The 26,036-nt window shown below is 39.0% G+C and overlaps 1 protein-coding gene across 14 annotated transcripts in view; it reads right to left on the reverse strand.

The window, feature by feature from the left end:
* Cep128 (centrosomal protein 128) overlaps positions 1-26,036 on the reverse strand; it is a 355,586-nt gene that overhangs the window by 256,797 nt on the left and 72,753 nt on the right. For all 14 annotated transcript variants that reach the window (XR_013044433.1, XR_013044434.1, XR_013044435.1 and 11 more), the window contains 4 exons: positions 16,542-16,628; positions 15,146-15,220; positions 12,054-12,177; positions 7,650-7,801 (listed from right to left, as the gene is read on the reverse strand). Coding sequence is in view for 10 of the 14 variants with exons in the window: in XM_016005823.3 (XP_015861309.1) it covers positions 7,650-7,801; positions 12,054-12,177; positions 15,146-15,220; positions 16,542-16,628 (438 nt within the window). In the remaining 4 variants the exon portion in view is untranslated. The remainder of the gene's footprint in view (positions 1-7,649; positions 7,802-12,053; positions 12,178-15,145; positions 15,221-16,541; positions 16,629-26,036) is intronic.

The following is a 26,036-nucleotide window of genomic DNA, read 5'->3' on the forward strand; positions in this document are numbered from 1 at the left end:
TCCCTTTAAACTGTAATCCAAAAGAGCCTTCCCCACTTAAGGTGCTTTTAAAGTCAGGTAAATGTTTTCATTGTAACTAGAAACCTAACACAAAGTCTTAGAGCTTTTCTGCACAAACCTAGTGCACCATTAAAGGCAGTAACCAGCTCTTTAACACAGACCTGACAAAAGCTTGCCTGACTCTAAACTCATATTACTAGCAGTCCCTTAAAAAGGAGACCATCCATTTGCTATGAACCCAGTCTTGACCTAAGTGAAATACAGCAAATTAAATGCATCAGTGGATTTGGGGAGGAAAATCACTAACACTGACTTTTGTTCAATTACTCATGTTACTTACCAGCACCCAAAACATTGTCTTCAGAATATACAGGAATGATTTAACTTTATATTTTAGAGATAATTTTACTATTTGCAAACTTTAAAGAGTCTAACGGGGCTACCCATGCTTATGTGAGGTGGAGTGCAATCTTGTCTTGTTTTATGCTCTTGTAGAAAGCTCCCTGAAACAAACATATAAAAAACAATTTAATTTGCCATTTAAAATGATATGCTATCAAATTAAAATTTCTCTAAAGATAAGGTAACAATAAAGACTGCAGGAGTAATGTACAAACAGCTAAATTTGCATGTTATAAAGCCTGTGTATGTCTCTTAATGGCATCTTCAGTAGTGAAGGGCTTACATACTGCCACAACAGCATCTCATTGGCTTCTGACTACCCATCTTTCCAAGCCAAGTTATTATGTCCAAAGCTGTATTTTATCTTTTTAATTGCTTTAGACATTAAACCAACCTATAGCTAATATGAAGCTATCGATACTTCACAATTAGTGGATCACACTTACTATCCTGTTTCCCCCAGATATCACTCACACACAAATGCACAACACACATGACATGCAGACACAAGTCTTATCCTTATGTGTGTCTGTTTTGTTTCAAAAATGAGGACTTATCACAATTTCAGAAAAGAAAGCTGGAAAATATTCTCATTCCTGAATTATTTCTTTATTAAATATCTTCAAAGGATAACATATAAATATTAGTGATGCCTTAAAGAAAACAATTAAGGCATTCAGCCCACCTCTACTTTCTAGCCTATAGAGTTCCTCATGCCCCTGAAAGAGGACAGAAAACAGAAAGGCTGTCTTATTTTCCAAATTCTTAAACTCCTAGGTTTTTGTACTGGAGGAAGGCTGGGGGAATTAAACTAAACCTTCCAGAACTACAAGTTCTGCTTGGGTTTGGTGTTTTCACTTGTACAGTATCTCTGCCAAGAGACACCTTTTGTAAACACTTAGGAACACAGAGCATTGACAGACTTAACAATTTCCACAAGGTTAGAGGTACACTAAGTTCTACCAAGTTCAATAAATTTGGCCTCTATGTTTTCTTGAAAATAGATCTTGAGTATTAAAAATTAGGAATAGTGCCTTATTTTACAACATACATTTGGATTGGGAAAAGGTTATTAAGATTTTAGACAGGGAATTACATGCAGAGTAATAAAGGTCTTCAGACCTCTGTCTCCAAGAATCCCATTACTAAGCATGGTACTTCACAACTAAGTCCGCAGATCTGTACAGGAAACAGCTCAAAAGACCTTCTGCTAAGAACCAGACTTCTCTGTTTCTGGTAGGCAAAATATGGTTTTAGGTTTGGGTTTGTTTACTACCTTCTCTTTTTTAAAAGTGCATTCTCGAACTACAGTCTCAGTGATTTCCTTATGAATAATAATGTCAGCTGTCACTCCATTATTACTCTCAACATTAAATCTAAGTTATGTTCAGCAGCTTGGTGTAATTTGGGTGGGGTTTTTTTCTTATTTTCTTTCAAGTTCTTAACTGAATTTAAAAGTCAAATTTTTTTTCATGAAGAGTTAAATTAATGGAAGATGGAGGCAGAGATTAAATCAGGGGGAATCACTGATCAAGGGTACTTGGAATTCTTATGAATACAAATAACCCATCAAGGTTAATGAGGTTCAACCTGAGTTTAGAAGAAGGGGAAAATGCTCTTATTTTCTGTGCATTTACAGATTGACATTCTCAGGGAGAATTTGAAGCACAGATTATATAAACTCAAACACATTTGGGGTTTCCAAGAGATACTTCCACTGCTATCTCACAGTAGAAAATAACTGCTTCAAATACATATTCTCAATAACAAAAGCCGATACAATGGTAGGACAAAGCAAAGATTAACAGCTCTTATAGAAACCAACATGCTTTCAAGAAGTGGCTCTGAATACGTGCTGCATAAGCATGATATGAGAACCCAAGTTCAGATCCCCAGCACCCACATAAAAAGCTGGAGACGAGATCACTGGTGTCGCTGGCCTCTAGTCCAGCTCCAGGTTCAGTGACCCTTTCTCAAGGGAAAAAAGTGAAAAGTGATAGAACAGGACATTTGATGGTCTCTGTTAGCCTAGGCATACATACATACATATACACATATACATAACACACACACACACACACACACACACACACACACACACACACACATACCACTGTAGGTGGATTTTTCTGTTCCAACTGCCAGCTGCCAAATAACCTCATGGAAACTTATTAATTATAAAGGATCAGCCAATAGCTTAGGCTTGTTACTAATTAGCTCTTACAATATAAAGTAACCCATTTTTATAAACCTACTTTTTGTCTCACGGCTTTATTATCTTTACTCTGCACGGCCATGCTGCTTCCTTTACATCTGGCTGTTGACTTCCCTTTTCTTCTTCCCAGAGCTCGCTCTGTCCCCAGAAGTCCCACCTAACCTCTTTCCCTGCCTAGCTATTGGCAATTCAGCTCTTTATTAAACCAATCAGAAGGTGCTTTGGCAAAGACATATCTTCACAGTGTACAAAAAGATGATTCCACAACACACCACAAAAAGGAAGGAAGGAAGGAAGGAAGGAAGGAAGGAAGGAAGGAAGGAAGGAAGGAAGGAAGGAAGGAAGGAAAAAAAAAGAGGCTGAACAACAAACATTAGCTTTCAAAATTACTAAAAGATTTTCCTATAATTACCTTCACCAACAAATGGTAACTGAGCATATAATTCAGATTAATACATTGTGTAGTAGTACAGTAGGGCACAGATAGCAAATGTGATTTTAACCCACACCCACACAGGACCTCCTACTACACTACAAGTTTGCATTTTAACATCAACACATACTGGTAGATTGCCCACAGCAAAATCTGTGCACAGTAAAATATCAAAACAAAAGGAAACAAAATAATGAACATCAGAGTGAAAATACAGTGAGCCAATCTTAGAAAGACAAGACAAGCAACATCAGAGGAAAAAAAAAAAAAAAAAAAAACACTATGGGAGAAAAGACAGGAAATCCTGTAACAGCAGATGAAAGAGCTAGAAACTTCACTGTAGCCACAAACGCATGGCCTTTTAGACATCACTGCCTCTCATTCTGTCTTCAACAGGCAAGTTTTTGGTTTCCAATTCCAAAACCTAGATGCAGACAATTAGAGATGCATGATAGTCGCTTAAAATGTCCACAGGCTCCCACGGCTTAAGTAGATGACCCAGCACTCTCCTGCCTTGCTCTTTGCTGAGCTGCACTGCTGATGGGAGCCAGTCACCTGGATCACTTAACGGCAGGACACAGAAACACACATCTCCAGATAAGAGGACGATATTCTGACATGATGTCTTACCAAGATAAAAGCATTAGCGTCAACTCTGTCTTGGTGACGGGGCTGCTGGCTTAATCTTGTAGCTCCACTTTATTGTGACCTACTTTGAAATTATAAAGGAATATATCCAGATCAAATTAAGCCAATGTAAAGACAGTAATAAAAAATATTAGCGATGTGGACAAAAGACAGCTGGAGAGATTGTCACTTACGTCTGCTACACTCCAAAAAGGCTTCGGGGAGGGAAGACTACGATTTCCTCAAAAAGATAGAGGAACAAAGGCAAAATAAAGGACGGAAATTTGGGAACTTTAAGAAAAAAATGTTATTGTCAAGATTTTATATGAGATTCTATAGAACTATATGAAAGCCGTGGTTAAAAAAAAAAATAGCATTGATGATTAAACAAATTCTAAGCCAGGTGGTGGTAGCACTAGCTAGGCATTCGTGGTGCACACCTTAATCTCAGCACTTGGGAGGCAGATGCAGGTAGATCTCTGAGTTCAAGGCCAGCCTGGTCTACAAAGTAAGTTCTACAACAGCCAGGGCGACACAGAGAAACCTGTCTCAAGAAAACCAAAACAACAACAACAAAAATTCTAAGGACTACTATGACATACATGTTCTTGCACTGGCCAATAATCTTTTTGTACCTCTACTTTGGATTAACATATTTGATCTTTAAAAAGTAAAGAAGTACTGGCTCAGAGGGGAAATGCCTACTGTGTAAGTATCAGGACCTGAGTTCAACCCCAAAACCCAAGTAGAAGACAAGCACAATAACATGTTTGTAGCCCTGACACTGTCCAGGTTAGCTAATTCAGAGAGTTTCAAGAACAGTGAGCAACTCTGTCTCAAACACACAGTGGAGGACCAGCAAGGTGACTCTGTGGCTTTGTAAAGGGCCTTGCCACCAAGCCTAACAACTTGAGTTCATCCCTGAGACCACATGGTAGAAACAAATGACACTTGCAAGTTGTCCTTTGACCTCTACCCACTTTGTGTATATGCACATGTGGACACACACAATAAACAAACAAATAATTTTAGTTTTTTAATGTTTCTAACTGAAATAGAATTATATCACTTTCCCTCCTCCCTCTACTTCCTCCAGCTACTCCTGGCTACCTTCCCTCAAATCTGCCTCATCCCCCCACTCTGAAGTTGGTAGCCTTTTTCTTTTATTGTTTTACATACAAACACAAACACACACACACACACACACACACACACACACACACACACACACACAACTTGCCAAGTCCATTTTTCAGTTTGTGTGTATGTGGTTTCACAGATAGCCAGCTGCTATGGAGGAGACTCATGCAGAAGAGAGGCTAATTCTCCTTCTCCCAGAAGTCAACAGGTGACTCCATCTACTGTCTACAGGTGGGACCGCAAAGATATCTCTATATTATAGTTCCTGCATCTATGGCACAAGGAACATCCCGGAAGAGAGGGGAGAAATATTTTTTTTGTTTTGTTTTGTTTCGTTTTTCGAGACAGGGTTTCTCTGTGTAGCTTTGCGCCTTTCCTGGAACTCACTTGGTAGCCCAGGCTGGCCTCCAACTCACAGAGATCCGCCTGCCTCTGCCTCCCGAGTGCTGGGATTAAAGGCGTGCGCCACCACCACCCGGCCAAGAGGGGAGAGATATTTTAAAAGTCAGAATATCAAGAAATCTGTTGTGAAACAGTCTCCCCCCCACCCCGAAATGGATGCATAAACAAGACTAGAAGAGTAGCAAGATCGTCAGACATGATAATGTGAGAGGGAGGGATTTTAAAACTATAGACACAGTTTTTAAAAGTACAAAAAATAAGATGGAGAAACTGTGGGACAGAAAACACACCCAAGGTTGACTTCTGGCATGAACACAAACACACACACACACACATACACACACACACACACCACCAAAAATACATTCACAAACATATAAATAGGTACATACACCAAACACGGGTACACGCACAGAACACACAAGCAACCAAAGGAGATTAATTCCTATTCGGTTATAAAGTACATAAGGTAACAATAGCCCAACATCCCAAATTAGCTAACATTTTTTTAAAACACCCGAACACTAAATGGAATTTGACTATATTTCAGAGGTAGTCTCAACTGTCAGCAGCTACACCTCAGTAACCTATAACCTCTATTTCTCACAGAGCCAAGACTAGACATCACTTTGAGAACAGAACCACAGGGTATGACAAACACGGTGTAATCAGAAGTACTGCTAAATCCAAGACAACTGAGAGAAACTTGATTCATTTTATTGTTAAAGGTTAAGAAAAATCTTAAAATCCCAGCACTTAGAGTGCTGAGGCAGGAGTTTGAAGCCAACCTGGGCTATGCAGTGAATCTAAGGCCACTCTGGCCTACAAAGACAGACCATGTCTCAAAAGGAGGGGGTGGATGGAGGAGCAGAGAAGCAGGGAGCTGTATGTAAAACTATTTTTCCTGGAAATGAATGCTGCCTCTTTGCAATGTCTTCTTAAAGGTAATGGGGGAGGGGGGGGCCACACCACACAACATGACAATGTTTCCAGAGTGCCTGAAATGCAACTGACAATGAGCGATACTGGGTATGAGAACGTAGTAAGCCTCTCTCCAATGCTTTGCAAACCAAACCCTAACACAACCAGTCCTAACCTATATGAAAATCACTCCCATGGATGATGACTAAGTTAGAAACAGAGAATCAGGCTCCTTGAGACCACAGTTACGCTACTATAAACCATTTTTTAATGCCCATGGACTTCAAGACTTCCCCCACCACCATCCAATTTTTAAGAAAAACAAAAACGGAGAAACTAGGGAGAAAGGGAAGAAGGGAACAAAGAACAAGCCCTGGCTAAAACTACAGCAGTTTTTGTTAATTTTTTTTTTTACCTTTGAAATTTGCTGTTTTGCTTTGGCTTTTCTTAACTTCTGTCAAACAATCTATTTTGGCATTTTCATCAGCAGGGCCAGGGGCCACACTGACACCCGTGAAGCAAATTTCACAAGTCATATTGTTGCACTAGAGCTATTTCTGGGATTTATTAAACATCTAGGAAGCTGAAGAAAGAGCATGCCAATATTTCTTTATCTTTACTGTCTCTATGATCTAAATCTTGAATGAAATCTAAAAGGTATTTTTAGTGCCTGCTGACAGATAAAAGAGAAACTCAGGCTGAAGAAGTGTTCAGTACTTCCTTTGGGTTACACAAAGTCAGGAGCTGTGAGCATCAATTTTCTACCTATCATTATAATTATGGAAACTCTTCAAATGCGGCAACTTATTAGAAGACAACTGCACTAATAAACAGATGCAGGGGGAGAGCTGATACATATCTATTTCCAAATATGCCAACTATGTTTGATCTAATTTGCATAATTAGAATTAGAATTAAGTTATTTCCTTTCATGAGGTCCTTTTCTTTGATTTTTAATATATTCTGATAATTACCTCATCTAAGCTAGATAAAAGACACACAGGAAATGGCAGCTGCCTGCTTTTGCTTCATTCACGGGTTACCACATATTCATGAGCACCCCACAACTCCAGTTCCTGGAGGCATCACAGCACTACCTCAGGCGAACAGCTATAGATATGGGAACCTGAAGTGTTCCAAAGAAGAGACATCACCGGGTTCTTTTCACTCTGCCATCGGGCACATTCTTCCCCAAAATAAATCACTGCTATCTCAGAGAAGAAAACCCTTCCAGCATGCAGGACCAAAAGTTAACTTCAAGGTTAAGAAGAGAAAAGGCTTTCACTATGAAATAATGAAGAAAACTAAAAAAGACTTCATTTTGGAATCCCCAAAGAAAATATAAACTCTAAGGAGGTGCTGTATAGGAGTCAAGTAGTTGTTAGCTTCATTTTATATCATTTACCTCCAAAAGTAGCTCTCAAAATTATACAACTTTGGATTAAATTTCCTTAAGCAATTCCAGTAAATAAAACTGTCTTCCAAATGTAGATTAAAGATGGACGTCACCTCTACTTGGGCCACCAAACTGGCTTTCTCCTTGTCCTTCCGTTCCATGCACCGCTTCACCTCCTCTAACTCGGAAGCCATGGCGTTGAAGTTCAGGTGCACCCGCAGTTCCGCCATCTGCCTCTCCAGACTCTGTTTCTCCCGCTCTACCCCTTAAGAGGCAAATGTAAAGCTCTTTGGTTACTCTTTATTCACAGGAGAGTCTACTGTCCAACAGTTACTATTAAGCCTTTGGGTCTTAATGTACTAGCTAACATAATCCACTCATCAGGCATTGCAGATTTCTCCAATCTGCCATCTCAGGTCTCATGGTTCCCACACATGCATGAGCACCCTGCTAATCAGCTAAATTCAAAGTACAGTATCAGTCTAAATCAAGCACAGCATCAAGTCTTAAATACTTCTCAAAACTACACAGGCAGCTATGCCATCATATTTTATGACATAGTGATATTTTCAGTGTTTCCTAATTTCTAATACAATTTATTTCAGAAAACTCCTATACCTTTTATTCACTACATTCCTTGTGTGGCTACATTATTTGCAAACTTTAAAGCAAAAACACTGAATTAAACCAGGCTACTATATGCTGATGCTACTGAGGCTTACACAGTGAAATGTTGTTCTTACATATAAACAACAAATGATTCTCCTCAATCTCTGTAAGACTGACTGCTGGTTCACTAATTCTCCCTAATCCTGAAGGCTATACCCTAAATTATAACACTAAACAATATACATTAATTATTTAATTCAACACTAAATGCTTGGTCATTGAGACATAGGACATTTTATCATTTTCTTCACATATGAAGATGGACAACATAAAAACCCACTGACAATGAGCTTGCATTATAAGAATGGAAAAACACAAAAAATGCTTCCTTTACTCTAAAATATTAGCAATTAGAATATATATTAACAATTCAACACTGTTTTCCCAATAATTTTCTTTCTAGAAAAGGAGTGAAGTAAATATGACCAAATCAAATCTGTAGATAATTTACAAATTACATTCCAACTTGAGAAACAGTAAAGGTCTCAAAACCACACACTGAAAGGGAAGGCATACAGGTTCTTCAATAGCATAAGAACAGCCTGACCGATGACAATTTAAAAAAACACAGTGAGAATGGGGAACTAAAGCTATACTTACACAATACATACAGATTTCACTAAACTAAGAGAGATGGCATTGGAGTGTTACCCTGGATAACGAAGCATCATAGAGTCCAGCTTGCAACAGGATTTAATATTCAGGTAGCTTCATACTGAATAATTAACAAATACAAGGACAGGAAGAGACAGAGGCAGCAGGAAGCTCACATATGGGCAGGGACTGGGACCTTCAATTTTCCCAAAAACTAAGGGATAGCAAGATTTAATCTTGCAGGTTAGATAACAAGTATTTGAATGAGCCAGGTAGTCATACACATCAGTTAATTCCAGTTCTCAAGAGGCTAAGCCAGGAGGATCACAGGTTCAAGACTAGCCTGCCCTCCATAGACACATGTTTTCATAAATTTTATAAATATACTATAAATAAGTATATGTAGGATACTATACATATATATAACAAGCCTCAGGAATATAATTATATAATTTTTTTCATGAAACATATAACATTAGTGTGGCTACCTACAAGAACATATAGTAGGAAGTATACAATACAACATATTATATAAAATACATAGGCATAAATGTATATATAAATAAAACTTCATAAAATATGTATATATTTGGAACAGATACACACCAAATGTTTTATAACATTTTTAAACACATAAAATACCAATGTGGATAAATATACATATGTATATATACAAGTTTCTTGTATAATAAAATATTTCACAAAATTCAAATATTTAAACATTAACAATAAAATAGAAGAAAAATTATGCTCTCCTTACAAATCCAGAGGATAGTTACCTACACTCTGTCAGGGATGATGCTCATATCATTATGGGACAGTAATTAGAAACTCAAGTTTGTGGAAGCAGATTAACATCTACCTATGGTTTGAATGGTCCTTCAAAAACTCATGCTGAAGCCTGCTACTGCAATGCCATCAAGATGAAGAACTTTCAAGACCTGCCTACCTCCTAAGAGTTCCACTCTTCTGGATGGGTTAATGCCGTGCTAGGGAGTGTTAGCCATCGGGAGTATGACTTTGTTATGAACGGTTTTGCTAGTTGCCTCTCCCAAATGAACATTGTCATGTTGACTCTATGTTCATTCTCACTCATAGCTCTCTCTTCTCTCTCCCCTTCTTCCCAGCACACACTGGACATGCTGTCTGGCCTTTGCCTCTCCATCTAGGCAGTCTTTTCTCATCACGTAATGCCATCCACTGTGTTTTTATACAGTGAGGCTGTCACCACACGTAGCCCTTGCATCTGAACTTCCCAGCTGCCAAATCTGTGAGAAATGCATTTATTTTCTTTAATCACTGAAGTGATCCATACCTTTCTCCCTAGAATAGTCCCACGAGTAAGGGAGATAATGTAGAGGGAGTAAGCAATACTTCTTATCTGGTAAGAATCCTACACACTTTAGTGAGAGGTTGTAGTGAAGTTATGAAAACAAACAGCTATTGTCTTAGAAGGGTGCCCTGCGTAGCAGTATAGGAGACAGGCTTAGGGGAGCCAGAGCCCAGCAAGGCAAGTTAAAATGGAAGGACAAGTGAGCTGACACATGTCAAAGCTGGGGTGATGGAATAAGGAAAAAAGAGTTGACAGATCTGAGAGCTACCAGAAGCCATGACTGACAAGTGCCTGTAATCCCAGGAGCCAGCAAATACAGCAGGTGATCCCCACTGCAAGGCTGGCCTGACCTAGCGAGTAAAATCTTGTCTCACAATACAGAAGAAAAGAAGAGAGATGCAGACAGATACATAACAGGAGGTACGGACCAATTAATGAGTGGAGAAAAAAAAATAATTCCAGATGTTCCTTTGTGTTGTAGGCTGAAGTATCTAGATTGGGGAATGAAACCATTAATCAGGATAGGAAGGAGAAAAGGGGTCTAATTTTGCTTTTTTACTTAGAAAACATTTCATTTCAGCAAGAACTTATTTATACTGTACAATACCATGTACAAATGAAGAAAAATTTAATGTTTCCAGATCATTATGGCTGTCAGTTTCTTTACAAAGCCAACTCAACAATGTAAAATGGGAAACTTCCTTCCAAAACTAGCAACACAGTTTCCACAATTCAAACATTTTAGGTACATGAATACATGAAGACCAGTAATATATGTTATGTGTCAAAGAGCAACAACAGTTTTTCCAGTTTTTTTCAGCTGTTGATACAAAATTATTGAGAATTCTAGAAAAAAGAAAAAAAAAGGAAGAAGGGTAAAATGTAAAACCCCAGGAAATAGCAAACTTCTCTTACTCTAGTGGTTACCTGGCACCAGTTTGTTTTATTAGTTTTTCAATCATCACCGAGAGAGAAAGCATTCTATAGTAGCATCATTAAAACCAGACAAGGCACGGTCAATACTATGTCACAAGGCAGGAACAAGACACTTCACATCCACAGAGGTATGGAAAGCGCTGTCATACACCTACATAATCCTGGAGGACAGAATTCCAAAGGCATTAGAAAAACATGCTTTGAAGAGAGGATGGAACGGTTGTAAATCTGCTGACTGCACAGTCTGTGGATGAGCACATGTAAAAACAACCAGCAACTCCATCTGCTCGGCTGAAGTCCAGAGATTGAGTAGAAGCAGACTCAGGACTGGTGCTAGCAGGTGAGAGCTAAAGCATAGGATTTAAATAGCTTCTCCGGAGAAATACTAAATATGAAAAGCCATCAAGAGGACACTAAGCAAAACCAACCTCTGAACACGGGACGTGAACAAAGGAACAGATAAGGCAGAAGAAGAACTAGGAAGGTTCGGGGCATGGATGTCCGTGGAAGAGCTTTAAGAACCAGAAACAGGCAAATGAGCTAAGTAATGAAGATGCCTCTGCACTGGACTGTGATCACTATTGAAGCACGCTGAGACTGGATTCCACTCTCCCATCTCCAGATAACAGGCTCCGAATATTAATGGTTCACATATTACAAATTAGGGGGGAAAAGAAAAGATAAAATAAAGGCACGTTTACAACTTAATTACAAAAGCACCCAGGCAAGGAGAAGAGAGAAAGTGAAAACTTCACCACAACCTGGGGGATGTTCTTTCGTAGACAATGCCCATGAGACAAGCAGGTTTGACAAGAGAAATAGGTTGAGAAATCAAGCAGAAGAGACATCCAAATCAGACTCTAGAATATGGCCAACTTGTTTGAAAACCTCATGGATGATTAAGAAATTTGGAAAGATTAATGAGGCATGACAGGAGTGCACCTCTGGGGATGAGAAGCCACACATCCAGCATCCAGAACTGTACCTCTTCTAAACCTCCAGTCATCTCGTTGATCATCCTGGGAGCTCGGCTGCTGCTTGGCTACTTGGTGTTGTAAACCCTTCCGGTCCCCTTCAGCTTTCGTAAGCTGAGTACGCAATTCTTCCACCTAAAAACATGAAGTCAAAAATCAAACTGTTACCAAGTTCAAAAGCAAAAAGCAAATAGACTTACAGATTATTACAAACTGTTTCCTGGGGAAAATGTCTGTTTCTAATGGGCTACTGTGGTCCATATAAAGCCAGCTTAATCCCCAGGCTGTCCCACACACAGCAGAAAAGGCTTCTATTCCATGCTTTCCATCTACCATTCCTTTCACGAGAGGTGTCTTTTCCTTCCCTGTGTCCACGGTGACAAACAACCTTAACACCTCTTACTTTTTCCTTTGTAGTTCTAGGAATTTAATCCAAAACCTTTATTTTTTTTATCATAATGTCTCTATTTCCAAATGATTATAACCATCTAGTTGTATCCACTGTCTGAGATAATTATTAAGTAGCTCCCAGGTTCAACATTGTTGTGTATCTTGCAGTAAGACCCAGGAAGCCTCACAGAGAAAATCTGAGTTATGCAAATAGGAAGGTTACCATAGGATATTTGCACAAGTTGCTCACAAAATGAATGAGTACCTTACTTTCTTTTACATCCTTGGACTTTACCACTCTCTAACCTAAAGCAAGGATGATATGTCTACCTCAAGACCCAGCTATACCACTCTTGGGCATATATCCAAAGGATGTTCAACCATACCACAAGGACACTTGCTCAACTATGTTCATAGCAGCATTATTTGTAATAGCCAGAACCTGGAAACACCCTAAATGTCCCTCAACTGAGGAAGGGATAAAGAAAATGTGGTACATTTACACAATGGAGTATTATTCATCTGTTAAAAACAAGGACATCAGGAAATTTGCAGGCAAATGGATGAAACTAGAAAAAAAAAATCACCCTGAGTGAGGTAACCCAGACCCAGAAAGACAAACATGGTATGTACTCACTCCTAAGTGGATAGTAAATGAAAAGTAAAGGATAACCATGCTACATCCCACAGACCCAGAGAGGCTAGGAAACAAGGAGGACCCAAGGGAGGAATGCATGGATCTCCCAGGGAAGGGGAAATAGAAGAGATCTCCTGGTTGGACTGGGAGCAGATGGGCGTGGGAACTTGAGGGATAGGTTTGGGAGGTGAGGAGAGTGCTAACAATGATGTCTGGAAAGGGGGGCTTTATGGAGTTGGGTAGAAGCCTGATGCAAGGGCAACTTCAATGAATTCCAGAACCTTTTAAAGGCGGGCAAGTGTGCTACCACCAAGCAACATCCTAATCATGGTGGTATGAATAAGAATGCCCCCCACAGGATCATCTATTTGAATGCTTAGGGAGTGGCATTAGGAAGCATGGCCTTGGAGTAGATGTGGCCCTGTTAGAAGAAGTGTGTCAATAGGGGTGGCTGGGCTTTGGGGTTTAAAAAGCTTAAGGCAAGCCCAGTGTCTCTCTCTTTGTGCTGCCTTCTGACCTGCATGTAGAACTCTGGGCCATTTCTCCAGCACCATGTCTGCCTGCATGCTGCAATGCTTCCCTCTATGACAAGGGGCTAAACCTCTGAAAATTGAAACAAGCCCCAATTAAATGCTTCCCTTTATAAGAATTGCCATGGCCATGGTGTCTCTCCACAGCAACAGAACAGTGACTAACACACTAATCTAACTACATTTTAATTTCTTAAACTGTTTTTCTTACATATCCCAGGTTAGCTTCTTGCAGCAATCCTCCTGCCTCAGAGTCCTGAGTTCTAAGATTACAAGCGTGTGCTATCATGTCTGGTTCAAATACATCTGTATTTGACCTCATTACTGCTCATCACCTCTAATTTATTTTCTTAATCTTTATCTGTTTTCTATCATGAAAACATGCTATGCTGGTAATTAAACTCAAATGAAGGGATCATGACTTAGCATATTATATCAAAATAGACCTCAGAAAATCCGTAGACCCCTGACATGTAAGCTTCTGAAGTTAGGAAATGCCTTATTCATCTTGATATGTATACAAAGAGATTGGCCAATTTTGTACCACATAACAAATACATCCCCAAAAACCAAAATCAAGTAAGCAAAGCTAAAACAACATGGCCAAAATCATAATGACAACCTGCAAAGAAATCTCTTGCATCAAAAACTGAAAAAAGATTACAAATAGGCACTTAATATAAGAAATCAGCATAGAATTAAATACCAACATCCAGAAAACAAATTCTGAACTCTGCCAACAGTAGTTCCACATGATCACTGACTACAAACAAGTCAATTAACATTTTAAAGGCTCTGCAAAGCAGGTGCCATGATGCATTTTCAGTGCCACTGTGAGGATGCTCAGGGACTTCTGAAAGCCTATGACACTGGACACCCTGGCCTAAATAGCATAACATGTAGTTGAAAATTGAAATCACATCAAAAAACAGAAGGAGGCATGATCTGATTTAGTAAACATAAGGAGACTGGCAGTTAGAAACACATCTACCCTTATCCAGTATATGTAAGATGACCATTTAAAGTTACTCAACTTTAGATAGCAGAAGCCCCCAACTCCTATTAAGGCTAATGAGCCACAAAGCATTATACCTAAAAACTAAGCCTTATCTTCGGTTAAAAGGAGCCAGCAGCATCTTGACCATAAGAGCAAAGGCAGTGATGTATTCAAAGTAACTTAAACATTCAAAGGTCTGTTCAACATATTTTCTCCATCCTCTTTCTTCTCCAGTGCCTCCTTGAATAAAATTAAGCTCCTGGGAAATTTTATCTTACACATCCAGGGTACTTGTACACTGTTCTGCTGAGAGAGATAAGTACGAAGTCAGAGCAGCAGTCAGCAAAATACATTGTCACAGTGGAAACCAGGGCTGGCTTTTCTGCGAGCTCTCTGAATCGTCTATCTGCATTCCGTGCTAACATGCATGCCCTAGGGGAAAAAATTCTAGATCTAGATTTTTTTTTTTCTTCTCACAAAGACATTTGAGAGAGGAGACTCCATCCAGATTTAATAAAACAGCAGACTGTCTTAGTCTGATAGACTCACCTGATGCAAAAGTGTTTCTCTGCTGCCTTCAGATTGATTCAGCAGCCTTCGAGAGAGCTCCAATTCCTGTTCCAGCTAAGTTCCAACAAGATAAAAACGTGTAAAATGAGGCATAAAATAACTGTGCCCAATGAACAAAATATGCCCAATGGGCCTCAACTTAAGAAGAAAACAGCAAAATAGTTTCCAGGAGATGCTCATAGTGAGTGGGAAAGGGTGGGCATTTCACCATAAACACAAATTTGACTTCCATTAAAATTGTGTTAATTAGCTAACATAAAGGGAGTTGCATAAAGCCTCTGATCCAACCCCCTACCCTCACCACGGGCCTCAATTCATCTCTAAAATAGTCATTTTTAATAGTCTCTTCAAATCCCCATCCAGTTCTTAATAATAAGGAGTGTGGAAGCAAGAGTAGAGTCCACAGAGAATGTCAAGTTCTTTCAGGAGGTAAGGATAGAAAACGGTTACTGGGCTAACATCAGGAACTTTCCTTCCAAGTTCCTTATCTTGGGCTTATCTTAAAACTACTTGTTTGAAAATTGGGAGTTTGTTTGGCCTCTGAATCCCCTTTTAGAGCTAAAGTGCCAGACTCTGTGTACTGTGCTCTCTATGAAAGGGCCTTACCAACTCATGAGAATGCAGGGAGTGGTGGTTTGAGTAAGAATGACCCCTGTAGGCTCCCATATTTGAATGCCTAGTCACCAGGGAGTGGAACTGTTTTGAAGGGTTAGAAAGACTAGGAGGTGTGGCCCTGTGGGAGTAGCTGTAGCCTTACTGGCAGAAATGTGTTACTGGGGGTGGTCTTTGAGGTTTCAAAACCCACGCCAAGCCCAGTGTCATTATCTCTGCCTACAGATCAGGATGCAGAACTCTCAGCTACTGCTGTACGCCTACCTGTATGCTGCCATGCTCCCTGCCATGATGATAATGGACTGTCTGAAACTGTAAGCCAGCCCCTAATAAAATGATTTCTTTCATAAGAGTTGTTTTGTTCATAGTGGCTCTTCACAGTCACAGACGGTGACTAAAACAGAGGGTATTTTCAAAACTGGGCTGCAAAACTACACCTATCTATTATAAAGAAAATGAATACATACAAAATGTCTGGCCTTCACACAGTAGGTCTTTCCTGACTAACCCTTCAACAGTCAAATGTTTTCAGTGTTCTCCAGCAAGGAAATAGAAAGCTTACTCTCAGAAAGGAGAGAGATCCAAGATGACATGGCAGCAAATGAACTATGTGTGCTTTCAAGAGTGAAGGTAGAGCTGTAAACCACCTCTTCCCCCCAGCATGCTCTACAAGGTGATCTCAGGGACACTTTTCACAGTGCTCAACAAGTATCAATGACCCCCAACCACCAAACTGATCCAAAGCTAACTTTCAAGGTCTTACATGACTCTTCTCAGTTTCAGTTTGCCGTAGCTTGTTTTTCATTACGTCCTCATTCTCATCTGCTTTAGCTTCTTGTTTCTTCAGGGCCTACAGTGGAAGCAAATGAGAACAGTATATTATCCCAGAATATGCACGAAGCTCAAAGCTACTACTAGGATGCATTGATGAAGGGCCCAGGAAAATACTGAGTTGCACAAAATCTGCAAATAAATTCCGGCTTGTTCATTAGAAGCCTTAGCAACACTTCAGTGAGGGTCAAATGCAAACAACTTCTTGGTCTTTCTCATCATTTCCACAAGTTTCATAGTTATATAGTCAGAGAGGGTAAACTATTAACAATTGTCTTGGAAACAAAGTTTACTGCACATCAAAGTAATCATCCTGAATGTCGTCTTAGTGATCTGTTGCTGTGAAGAGACACCACGACCAAGGCAACTCTAGAAAGCATTTCATTGGAACTAGCTTTCAAAGTTTCAAAGGCTTAGTCCATCATCATAATGGCAGGGAGGGTGATGGTACAGATGGTACTGGAGATGTAGCTGAGAGATACAGCCAATTAGAGAGACAATGGGCCTGGGCTGGGCTTTTGAAAGCCCAAAGCACACCCCCAGTGACACACTTCCTCTAACAAGGCCACACCTCCTAACCTTCTTCTAATCCCTTCATAAAGTTCCACTCCCCAGGCGACTAAGCATTCAAATAAATGAGCCTATTGGGACCATTCTTATTCAATGGCCACAGCAGGTTACAGAACCTGCTGGATTTACATAACACCATAAACTAGTCACTGGTTTTTCTGGTTCTGAAGCACACCATCCATTACATAAAAACACTCCCCTTGCATCACCATTATGCAGATGACATAATTATACAAAACAGGCCAGACCATCCAAACTCTACTCTACCTGGAGAAACATACCCATTCTTATCTACTTTCCCCTCTTTAATGATAAAAGAAGTTAAAGAAAATTCTTTCAATAGCTAACCACAAAAATGTTTGCCTGGGTTTGTTTTTATGTCAAAAAAAGAAAAAAAAAATTTAAACAAGGGGAAAGAACTTAAAAGAGATTTTTATAATATCTAAGTGGCATTCTGTTCAGATAAGAAAAAAGTTGACCATTTTAGCATTTATATTTGGCAAGATATATGTAAAGGTCATACAAATTGAGGAAATGGAAACTACCTATAAAGTCTTCTCCAACAAGCAACAGGAAATAACGTAAATGTGTTAAAAATCAACTTTGATGTAAATATACTATCATAATCCATTTCATCAACCTACATATTCAAATACATCTTAAATCTACTTCCGGTATATCAATCATTGTTCTGGAAGCCACTAGCATACACAGGTATAAGATACACATGGCCCCACAACTCAGGAAATGAGCTCCCTTCACCATGGCTTCTCCTCACACTAATTAGTAAAATACCATCTAGGCGAAAAGGCGGAGAAGCTTTATCAAAGTACGTAGTAGTTTGCTGTAACAATAAATACTTCTATGGAGATCAATGCGTCTAGGAAATCTTACCTATGTTAAACATGTCACATACATTTAAAGACTATACTTAATCTTCATGATAATAATGTGTGTTAGTAAGCTCATTTTAGCATCGGAATATTGGGACATAGAGAACTAAATAATCGCCCAAGAACACTCTCTAGTTAGTGACAGAGAAAATGAGACTCAGACAGCCTGTCATTTAACCACTGAATGGCACTGCCTTCCTTCTCCATCATGAAACCGTATCTGTCTGACAGGGCTGTGCTGCAGACTAGCTGATACTCATGAAGCATATAAACTAATGCTCGGCACATAACAAATATGCAATAAAAGCCAAAAATTATTATGATTGAATTATTGAGAATGATAAAGTATTAAAATCATAATGCTTTTCAGGTAGCTATGAAGTTACTTGCTCTTTATTATAGAGCAAATAGAATTTACAACAATATTTAATTCTGTATATACAATGTATTCAATTTTGGATGGCGGAATGCATTTATAAATTTTTCAAGAACAAAATCTGAAAATTAATATTGGCACCCTCATCTTTTCCATGACTCCTTGGTCTCTCCCCCAATATCAATCTATCTCTCTCTTTCTGTGTGTGTGAGAGAGAGACAGAGACGGAGACAGAGAGATTTAAAAATGTGAAGGAAAGTGATATAAAGTTGTAACATTTTTAAATACTTTTTATTTAAAAGTAAAACAATAATTTCATATCTATATACAATGTAGTTTTCTTATATCCCTCCCCTTTGATTACATGCCCTAGCTTCCCATATGCTTTTTCAACATGGCTTCTAAAAAATTCTAAACCATCTTATTCCACAATACCTTCATTCTAACTTGGGCTAATCTTGTCTGTTGTTAATAGTTCTTCACTGGATTAAACACCTAATTGCTTTTTAACTGGATGTTTGCACAAAGGGGATGATTAGGATTAAGAAAAGACTTCTTCAGGCCATTGACAAGCTTCATCCAACTATAAACAGCCTCCACTTCTGGATTCAAACCCCTGAGTAGAACCCACTCCAAATGAGCCTGCAGTGAGGGCTACAGTGAGCTTGCAGTGAGCCTGCAGTGAGCCTGCAGTGACCTTGCAGTGAAGGCTGGTCCAGGTCAGGCAAGATCATCTGAAGCCACAACATGAAAAGGACAAAGAGAATAAACAACTCCCAACAGACTGTCCCAGGCACAGGAATCATTCCCTTCCAAAGCTGAGTTCCAGTCAAACTACGAAGATACTGTAACTCTAAGCAGTGGTGTAGGATGAAGTGGCCTTCAGTGCTGCTCGGGGCCCCCTGGCTTACAGATGGAAACAGGAGTCATCATCAGCTGCTGAGCTTCACAAACTGAACCTAACCTCATGCTTCAACTCTGAGTTTAATTTACGTAAAAACATAAACTCCCAAAGTTCCCCAGTGAAGAAATTTTCCAGTTTACCATCTGGAATTTATCCATTTCTTCCCTTTCCCAAGATTTCCAAAAATTAAATTTGAAAAATTGTAACATTTAAAACTAGAAAAACAAGAAAGATATGTTAACTGTTAACATTTTCCAAATGTTTGCTTACTTTAGTGTTTGATCAAGCACACTAAAAATACACACGCATATATATATACACACACATACACACACACACAAACTTATTTAGATGTATTTAAAGACATTTAAAATAATCATTCAAGACTTTATTTATTTCAAAACAATTCTCATTTACCAAGAGGCTTATATTTCCAAAGAGTAATAGAAAGGCTGTCATTTTATTAGCGTGAACTCTTCAGAAGACCAAGACCTTGTCTGTCAGTCACACTGCATTTTTAAGACAGTATCTGGCATATATTAGTTTGTAAAGCATGCTGCTGGCTGCATAAATACTCCTTTATAATCTGATAGACTTTGCCAGGTAGGCCCTTTACATACCAGAAGCCTTCCCAAATTTCCCCCACCTCTGATTTGTTTTTAATTATGTGTATCTGTTTATATGTATGTACAGGTATGTGCAGGCACCAGCAGAGCCCAGAAGAGGACATCAGACCTCAGAGTATAGGAAGCATATAGGCACTTGTGCTCATAGACAGGGGAACCAGGGATGTTAAACATGCAGGGTTGTCTCTCCAAAGAGAAAAGTGTAGAACCTGTTTCCTGTGCAGAAGGAGAGGAATTTGTAGCTGTATGGCTAAGCCACACTGGCTCCCCCAGACCCTTGTATTAAGCCTGTTTATCACAGTCAATCTATGGTGCTAGCCTCCCCCAGACCTTATCATATACATTGTTTACCTTGAGTCGGCTTCCTTAATCTATAGAATGTATCTTTATGGAAGTACATATCTTGTACTTTATAAGAGTTTCAATGTAATCATGTCTCACATTTGTTGTACACATGGGATTGAGTTAATTATTACCAGGTGGGCTTTGAGGTCTCAGTTGCTCAAGCCAGACCCAGTGTGACACTCTCTCTTCCTGTTGTCTGCTGATCTAGATGTAGAACTCTCAGCTACCTCTCCAGCACCATGTCTACCTTCATCCTGTCATGCTCCCAGACAAGACAACAGACTAAACCTCTAAACTATAAGCCACCCCAATTAAATGTTTTCCTTTATAAGTGTTGCCATAGTCATAGTATCTGTTCACAGCAATAGAAACCCTAAGTAGGACAGTCTCCAATCACACCTACTTTCAAAGGGAAAATTAATCTTCACCTCCAATAAGAAAATATCAAGCAATTTGGTTAAATGAGTAAAAGGCACCATTACAGTTTTACTGGGGGGTATTTTGAGGCTATACAAATATAAAGCTTCATGGAATTCTAGCTCAACTCCAAATCCATAGTTCACCATAGTCTTTTTTGCTAACCCCAAAATTTCCCCATCAGAACATACAGTCTAACACCATCCAGATTCCTAGTAAGTTTACTCACAGGTTGTTCCCACTAGTTAATAAAATCCTGAACCTCTTTATACAAACCCAAAAGTCTTTTTTGTGTAAACCCAAAAATATTCATATCAAAATTATTAACGAGTGATCTAGAATTGATGAGAAACTACATAAGTGGATAAAACACACTCATCCAATCCCCATCAGGCAGGTGTTTTCTGAGTTTTCCTAGGGCATTCCAACCACCTGGAATTTACCACCTAATCTCTTCCTTCATATCTAGTCAAGTATGAAGGTTGGTCTCTGTGGCTTGTAACACTTTGCAGCCTTTGAAACCCCACGTGAGTTATGGAGAGCAATCTGCCACTGTCTTAGTTATCTACTGTGAGCATCTAAACTCATAAGCACCCCTCACACTTCAATTTCTCCACTCTGTAAAGAATTCATCACTTAGCAGGCCATATGGAAAACAGCCATCTTCATTCTCACACAAATGGACATTTACTCTGCTTTATGTGTCTCATAATTAATATATTTATTATTCCAGTTGGTATTAGATAAAACTCAATAATCTTAACTTTAATCATGTTATAAATTTAAAACTATCTTTTTAATTCAAATTTCCATATGAATAGGCTTAATTTTAAAAACTCTATTTCTCTCAGATATACAGGAACATAAAATAATCTTGTGTTTCTCCCCTTCCTTATTCACTTTCCCGTCTTAGCACCAGGTCACTTCTTTACAATAACTCTTTGCAAAGCTAGTACAGTTTTCTGCTGTAGTCTGCTTACTGCCTAAAACTTGACTTCATATTTTTAATATCTCTTATAGTCTAAGGCTATATAAGACAGAGATTTCAGTCAATGGGGTCCTTAAATTCTATTGTTTCAGTAAGAAGTGTACATACGAGGCACTGAGGAGCCATCAGAACAAGCCACTCTACCTCTGCTCCATCAAGAAATGCCATCGCATCCAGACATCGTCACTGCTTTCATAGCAGCACAAGTCAGTGGACACATCGGAACAGGTACAATATTCTAGCCTGGAATATTAAAGCAATTCTTCTATATTATGTGGCTCAGCCTAGAAGACAGCAAAATCTATACTATTTAGTCTGGATTGGGACAACTTCAACTTCAGAAAAAAGATTAACATGAAAAGAGAAATATTTGACAAATGAACAAATCAAAATTATGAGTCATTTCGTTAGCATTAATCAGGAGTGTTTACTCATCCACTTCTTTTCTGAAGGGGCTAAGTCCGTACCAGATTCTGTTTCTCTATGACTTAGACCAGGCAACTCAGAATTACACTAAAGCAGACCTGGTAAAAGCAGTTATAAAAGAAGAGAAAACATCGCATGCCGATGAATGTCTGTAACTATGTTGTTCTGCCCTTTTAAAGCTTGGTTTTCTTAGAGCAGTTTAGCCATAAAACTACAGCATGCCCTGCTCCAGAATTCACATTGTCTTTTAGAGTTTTAAGATCACAGGAACACCACAGAGCCTTAATAGAGGGCCCCTGGGGCACATTTAAATCTTTAATAACAACAATTTTTCTTTTTTCCTTGAGTATGCCTATTTCCATTAAAAGGACGAACACATTGAATACTGAACTATTACAGTCCTTTAGAGGCAGATGATTCTAGACACTTACTGCTACGAATTTACCAAGAATCCAACCTTCCCTTTAGTGAGTGGAGAGAAAGGGGAAAAGAAAACGTGTGTGGAAACTCTTGGATCTTTCACAATAAATGTTTACCAAGCACCTCTAATAGATGACACATTCAAATATGTGGAACAAATAGAAATTACAGGCTCCATGTGTCTGCTGCAAACGGACCAGCAAATCTGGTTCTAATAATGGCACTAGAATCCTTAGGTACAGATTACACACTAACTCCCTCAAGGCCCAGGCCACTGAAATTCTCAGAGAAAAGCCATGCGCATCATGTGTCCTGATTCCTCCTCAGCAGTGCTACGATGCATAGCTCCAGCCACAGGGAAGAACATGGAAAGGATTCACTCATAGACCCACAAATCTAAAACAAAAGAAAAAAGTCTGCACTCATCTGAAACAAGAGTCAGAATCATCACACCAGAAGGGACAAACCGTCAGGTCAAACTGTCAGGTCAAACTTTTGTTTCCAAAAGCAGTAAAGATCTGCAACTGATAAATAGAAAAAAGTTGCTTTTCCTTTATTTTTATATTTAAATTCTCCATGTAAATATGAAATTAAAGTCAGAGAACAAATAGCTTAAGTTTCCCAGAATATAATGGGATTATAACCCAAATTACACCGCATGATATATAAATTCAAGTTAGAAGTTGATATCTATGTATATTATAAATGTCAACAACATCTTTGAGGACATTTGTTTAGCTTGTCAAAAAGAAATTCTATTAGGGAGACAGGATTTATAAAACAGTATGACAGAAACTGATTTTTTTTTTAAGAGGGCGACCAGGTGGCTAGCTCCGAAATTCTCTGTAGAAACCTAAACTCCACTCCGAAGCATCCAGCAAATGGACCGACAGAGGAAGGTGTGTGCGACACGAGGAGACACTGTCACTGAGAACAAGTGTTACTTGCTTAAATTAATGGAGATTTGAGTTCATCGAGTTCCACGAATTTCCAAATGCTGTTTTTTCCTAAATCAAGTCAGAGATTGCTCCCCATGAGAACTAGCTCAAGTCATGGAAAATCTTAGCCTTTAAGTCCATCCAGTTGAAAATTATCTGTGCCAACAAAAACCAATGCCCCAAAACACAGTTTCTTTCAAGACAAAAAACAATACACTCACATTCTACATCCCTAAACAAACAAGTTTCGGACTCAAAATTAGCTCGGTGGCTTTTACTAAAATTGTTAAAAAGCAATTTATTTTATAGCCATGACCAAGCAAAGAAAATTCTACATTAAAAGCTACAACTAAAACAAACAAAAGCCCTGTTTGGTAAGTTAAAGGGGAACTGCATGGTGGAAGTTCCAGGGGATCCAGTACACATGCCGCAGAGACACTCGCTCCTCTGTAGCCATCAGTGTTAAAGGAGGAATATCCAAAGTCCTGACAGCTGCTGCTGCTGGGCGGTGGTGGCGCACACCTTTAATCCCGGCACCTAGGAGGCAGAGGCAGGAGGATCTCTGTGAGTTGGAGGCCAGCCTGGTCTACAGAGGGAGTTCCAGGTTGGACTGAGCTACATAGTGAGACCCTGTCTCAAAAAACAAAACAACAACAACAACAAAAGAAAAACAAAAAAAACAAAAAAAAAAAAAACCTGCTGACAGTTGAGCCTGTGGGCTCAAGAGTGATAAGGCACAGTAGTCCTAGTTTTTAATGGTCATGGCAGACTCTAGTACATGTGGTTAAGTGAAAGCCATCAGAAGTAAAGCATTATCTGATCATAATTATAACCCTGAGGAATGAGCCTTAAAGATATCTAAGGTTTTCAAACATAAAGCTCAAAGTTTTTCTTTGGGAACGGGCCTCCACAGCATCTTTTTATCTCCTCTTCGTAAGGTGCTTTCTATGCTGGGGATCCGAGAGACCTTACAGGGAGTATTGTGGTAGGCTACATCAGAACTTATTCTGACCTACTTTCCCTATGGAAACTTAGAGAAACGTCTCAGCACGAGACAGAGTGTATTAGTGAAGTCTGATACTGTTTGGGACACCTGGATCCAAGGAGGCCAAACAAGGTCATAGGTTCAATCACCATGAATGCCAATTTTCCTTTGCTGTGCCCCACAGCCATAATCTTTACCCCTAAACCTTAGCCAAAGGCCACATGGAAGACTAGGCCAGAGATATGGAATGAGTCAGCAAAACTCCACTACCATGACTACGAAAATAATTCAAAATTCAAAACCCTCCTGACCAGTGTCAGGATTTCAGCCTTCAAATGTTTTTAAGTTTGCCAATCTGCAAAACAAATGCTTAATTACTGCTTAAGAAGTTGGTGTGCTGAAATGTCATGCAAGTCTTCTAACGTCTTTAATTCAAAAACAACAGTGGTAATAAGCATTATTCCCTGAAAGGCCACTGCTTTTACTGGAACAGATTGTATTTTTATGCAATCTTTTACTTAATAAAAAACTTGCAAGGAGAGTTAAATGTGAGCCCTACAAGGGGACTTTCCAGGATTTCCTTCAAAATCAAAAGGCAAAATGCTCTTAGCAAAGGGTCTGTTTTCATCTGAGTAGTTTCCTCTCAGAAAAGAGACCGGTGGTTTTATTAGAAACCCAGAGCAATGTGATACTCCATTTGACTCTCTAAGTAGGGCCGCTGAGTTAGAACTGTTGACAAACAGAAGATCATAGGTAATTATAGAAATTTAAATTAGAATTTCTCAAGGTTTATATGTCTTTGAACAGAAAAGCCTGTAAACATACAACATCTTTCATTGTTCAGAGTTAGAGAATGTTATTTTATTCCTTTGGGTTTGGGGATTTGGGGTTTTTACTACTTTCTAATAAAAATAAAACAGAACCAAGTAGATGAATAAAGCTATCTGTAGCAGAGTGGCCTTTGTTTGCACAATGTTATTATGCACTCAGTAGTTGCCCAATAAATATTAATTGATAATGATGGAAAAGGATTTTATAAACAGATGGCCTAGCAAAAATTCACTGAAAGATGTAGACAGAAACATTGCCCCTCTTTAAGAAACGCATAGCACAGGGATTTCACAAATCCTGCTTACAGGAAATCTCAGGCTATGCTCAGGCAGTTGTTCAGTCAACAAGGACAAAAGACATTTCTTCATCATCACAAAATCAGCAACACTGAACACTTATCTGCATATAATTCTGTACAACGGGACACGAGGAGACTCCTGGAGCCTTAGTTGTTATAATTTATAAAGAAACGGTAGGCAGGAGTGATCAACAGCCAATAGCAAAATACACATGGTTTAAACAATCCTTTGAGATCTAGTAATACATGGTATGAACACAAAGTGTGCATCAGCCCTAAACCCAACTCACAGTAGCAGTAAGAGTGAGTATCCATAACGTTAACTTCCAATACTTCCACACAAAATCAGGAGAACTTTACCAGAACGCCTACACATATGCCCAAAGATAAAGGTTGCTAAAATGTAAAGC

This window comes from Peromyscus maniculatus, chromosome 14, assembly GCF_049852395.1.
Source record: "Peromyscus maniculatus bairdii isolate BWxNUB_F1_BW_parent chromosome 14, HU_Pman_BW_mat_3.1, whole genome shotgun sequence".
Taxonomy (NCBI): domain Eukaryota; kingdom Metazoa; phylum Chordata; class Mammalia; order Rodentia; family Cricetidae; genus Peromyscus; species Peromyscus maniculatus.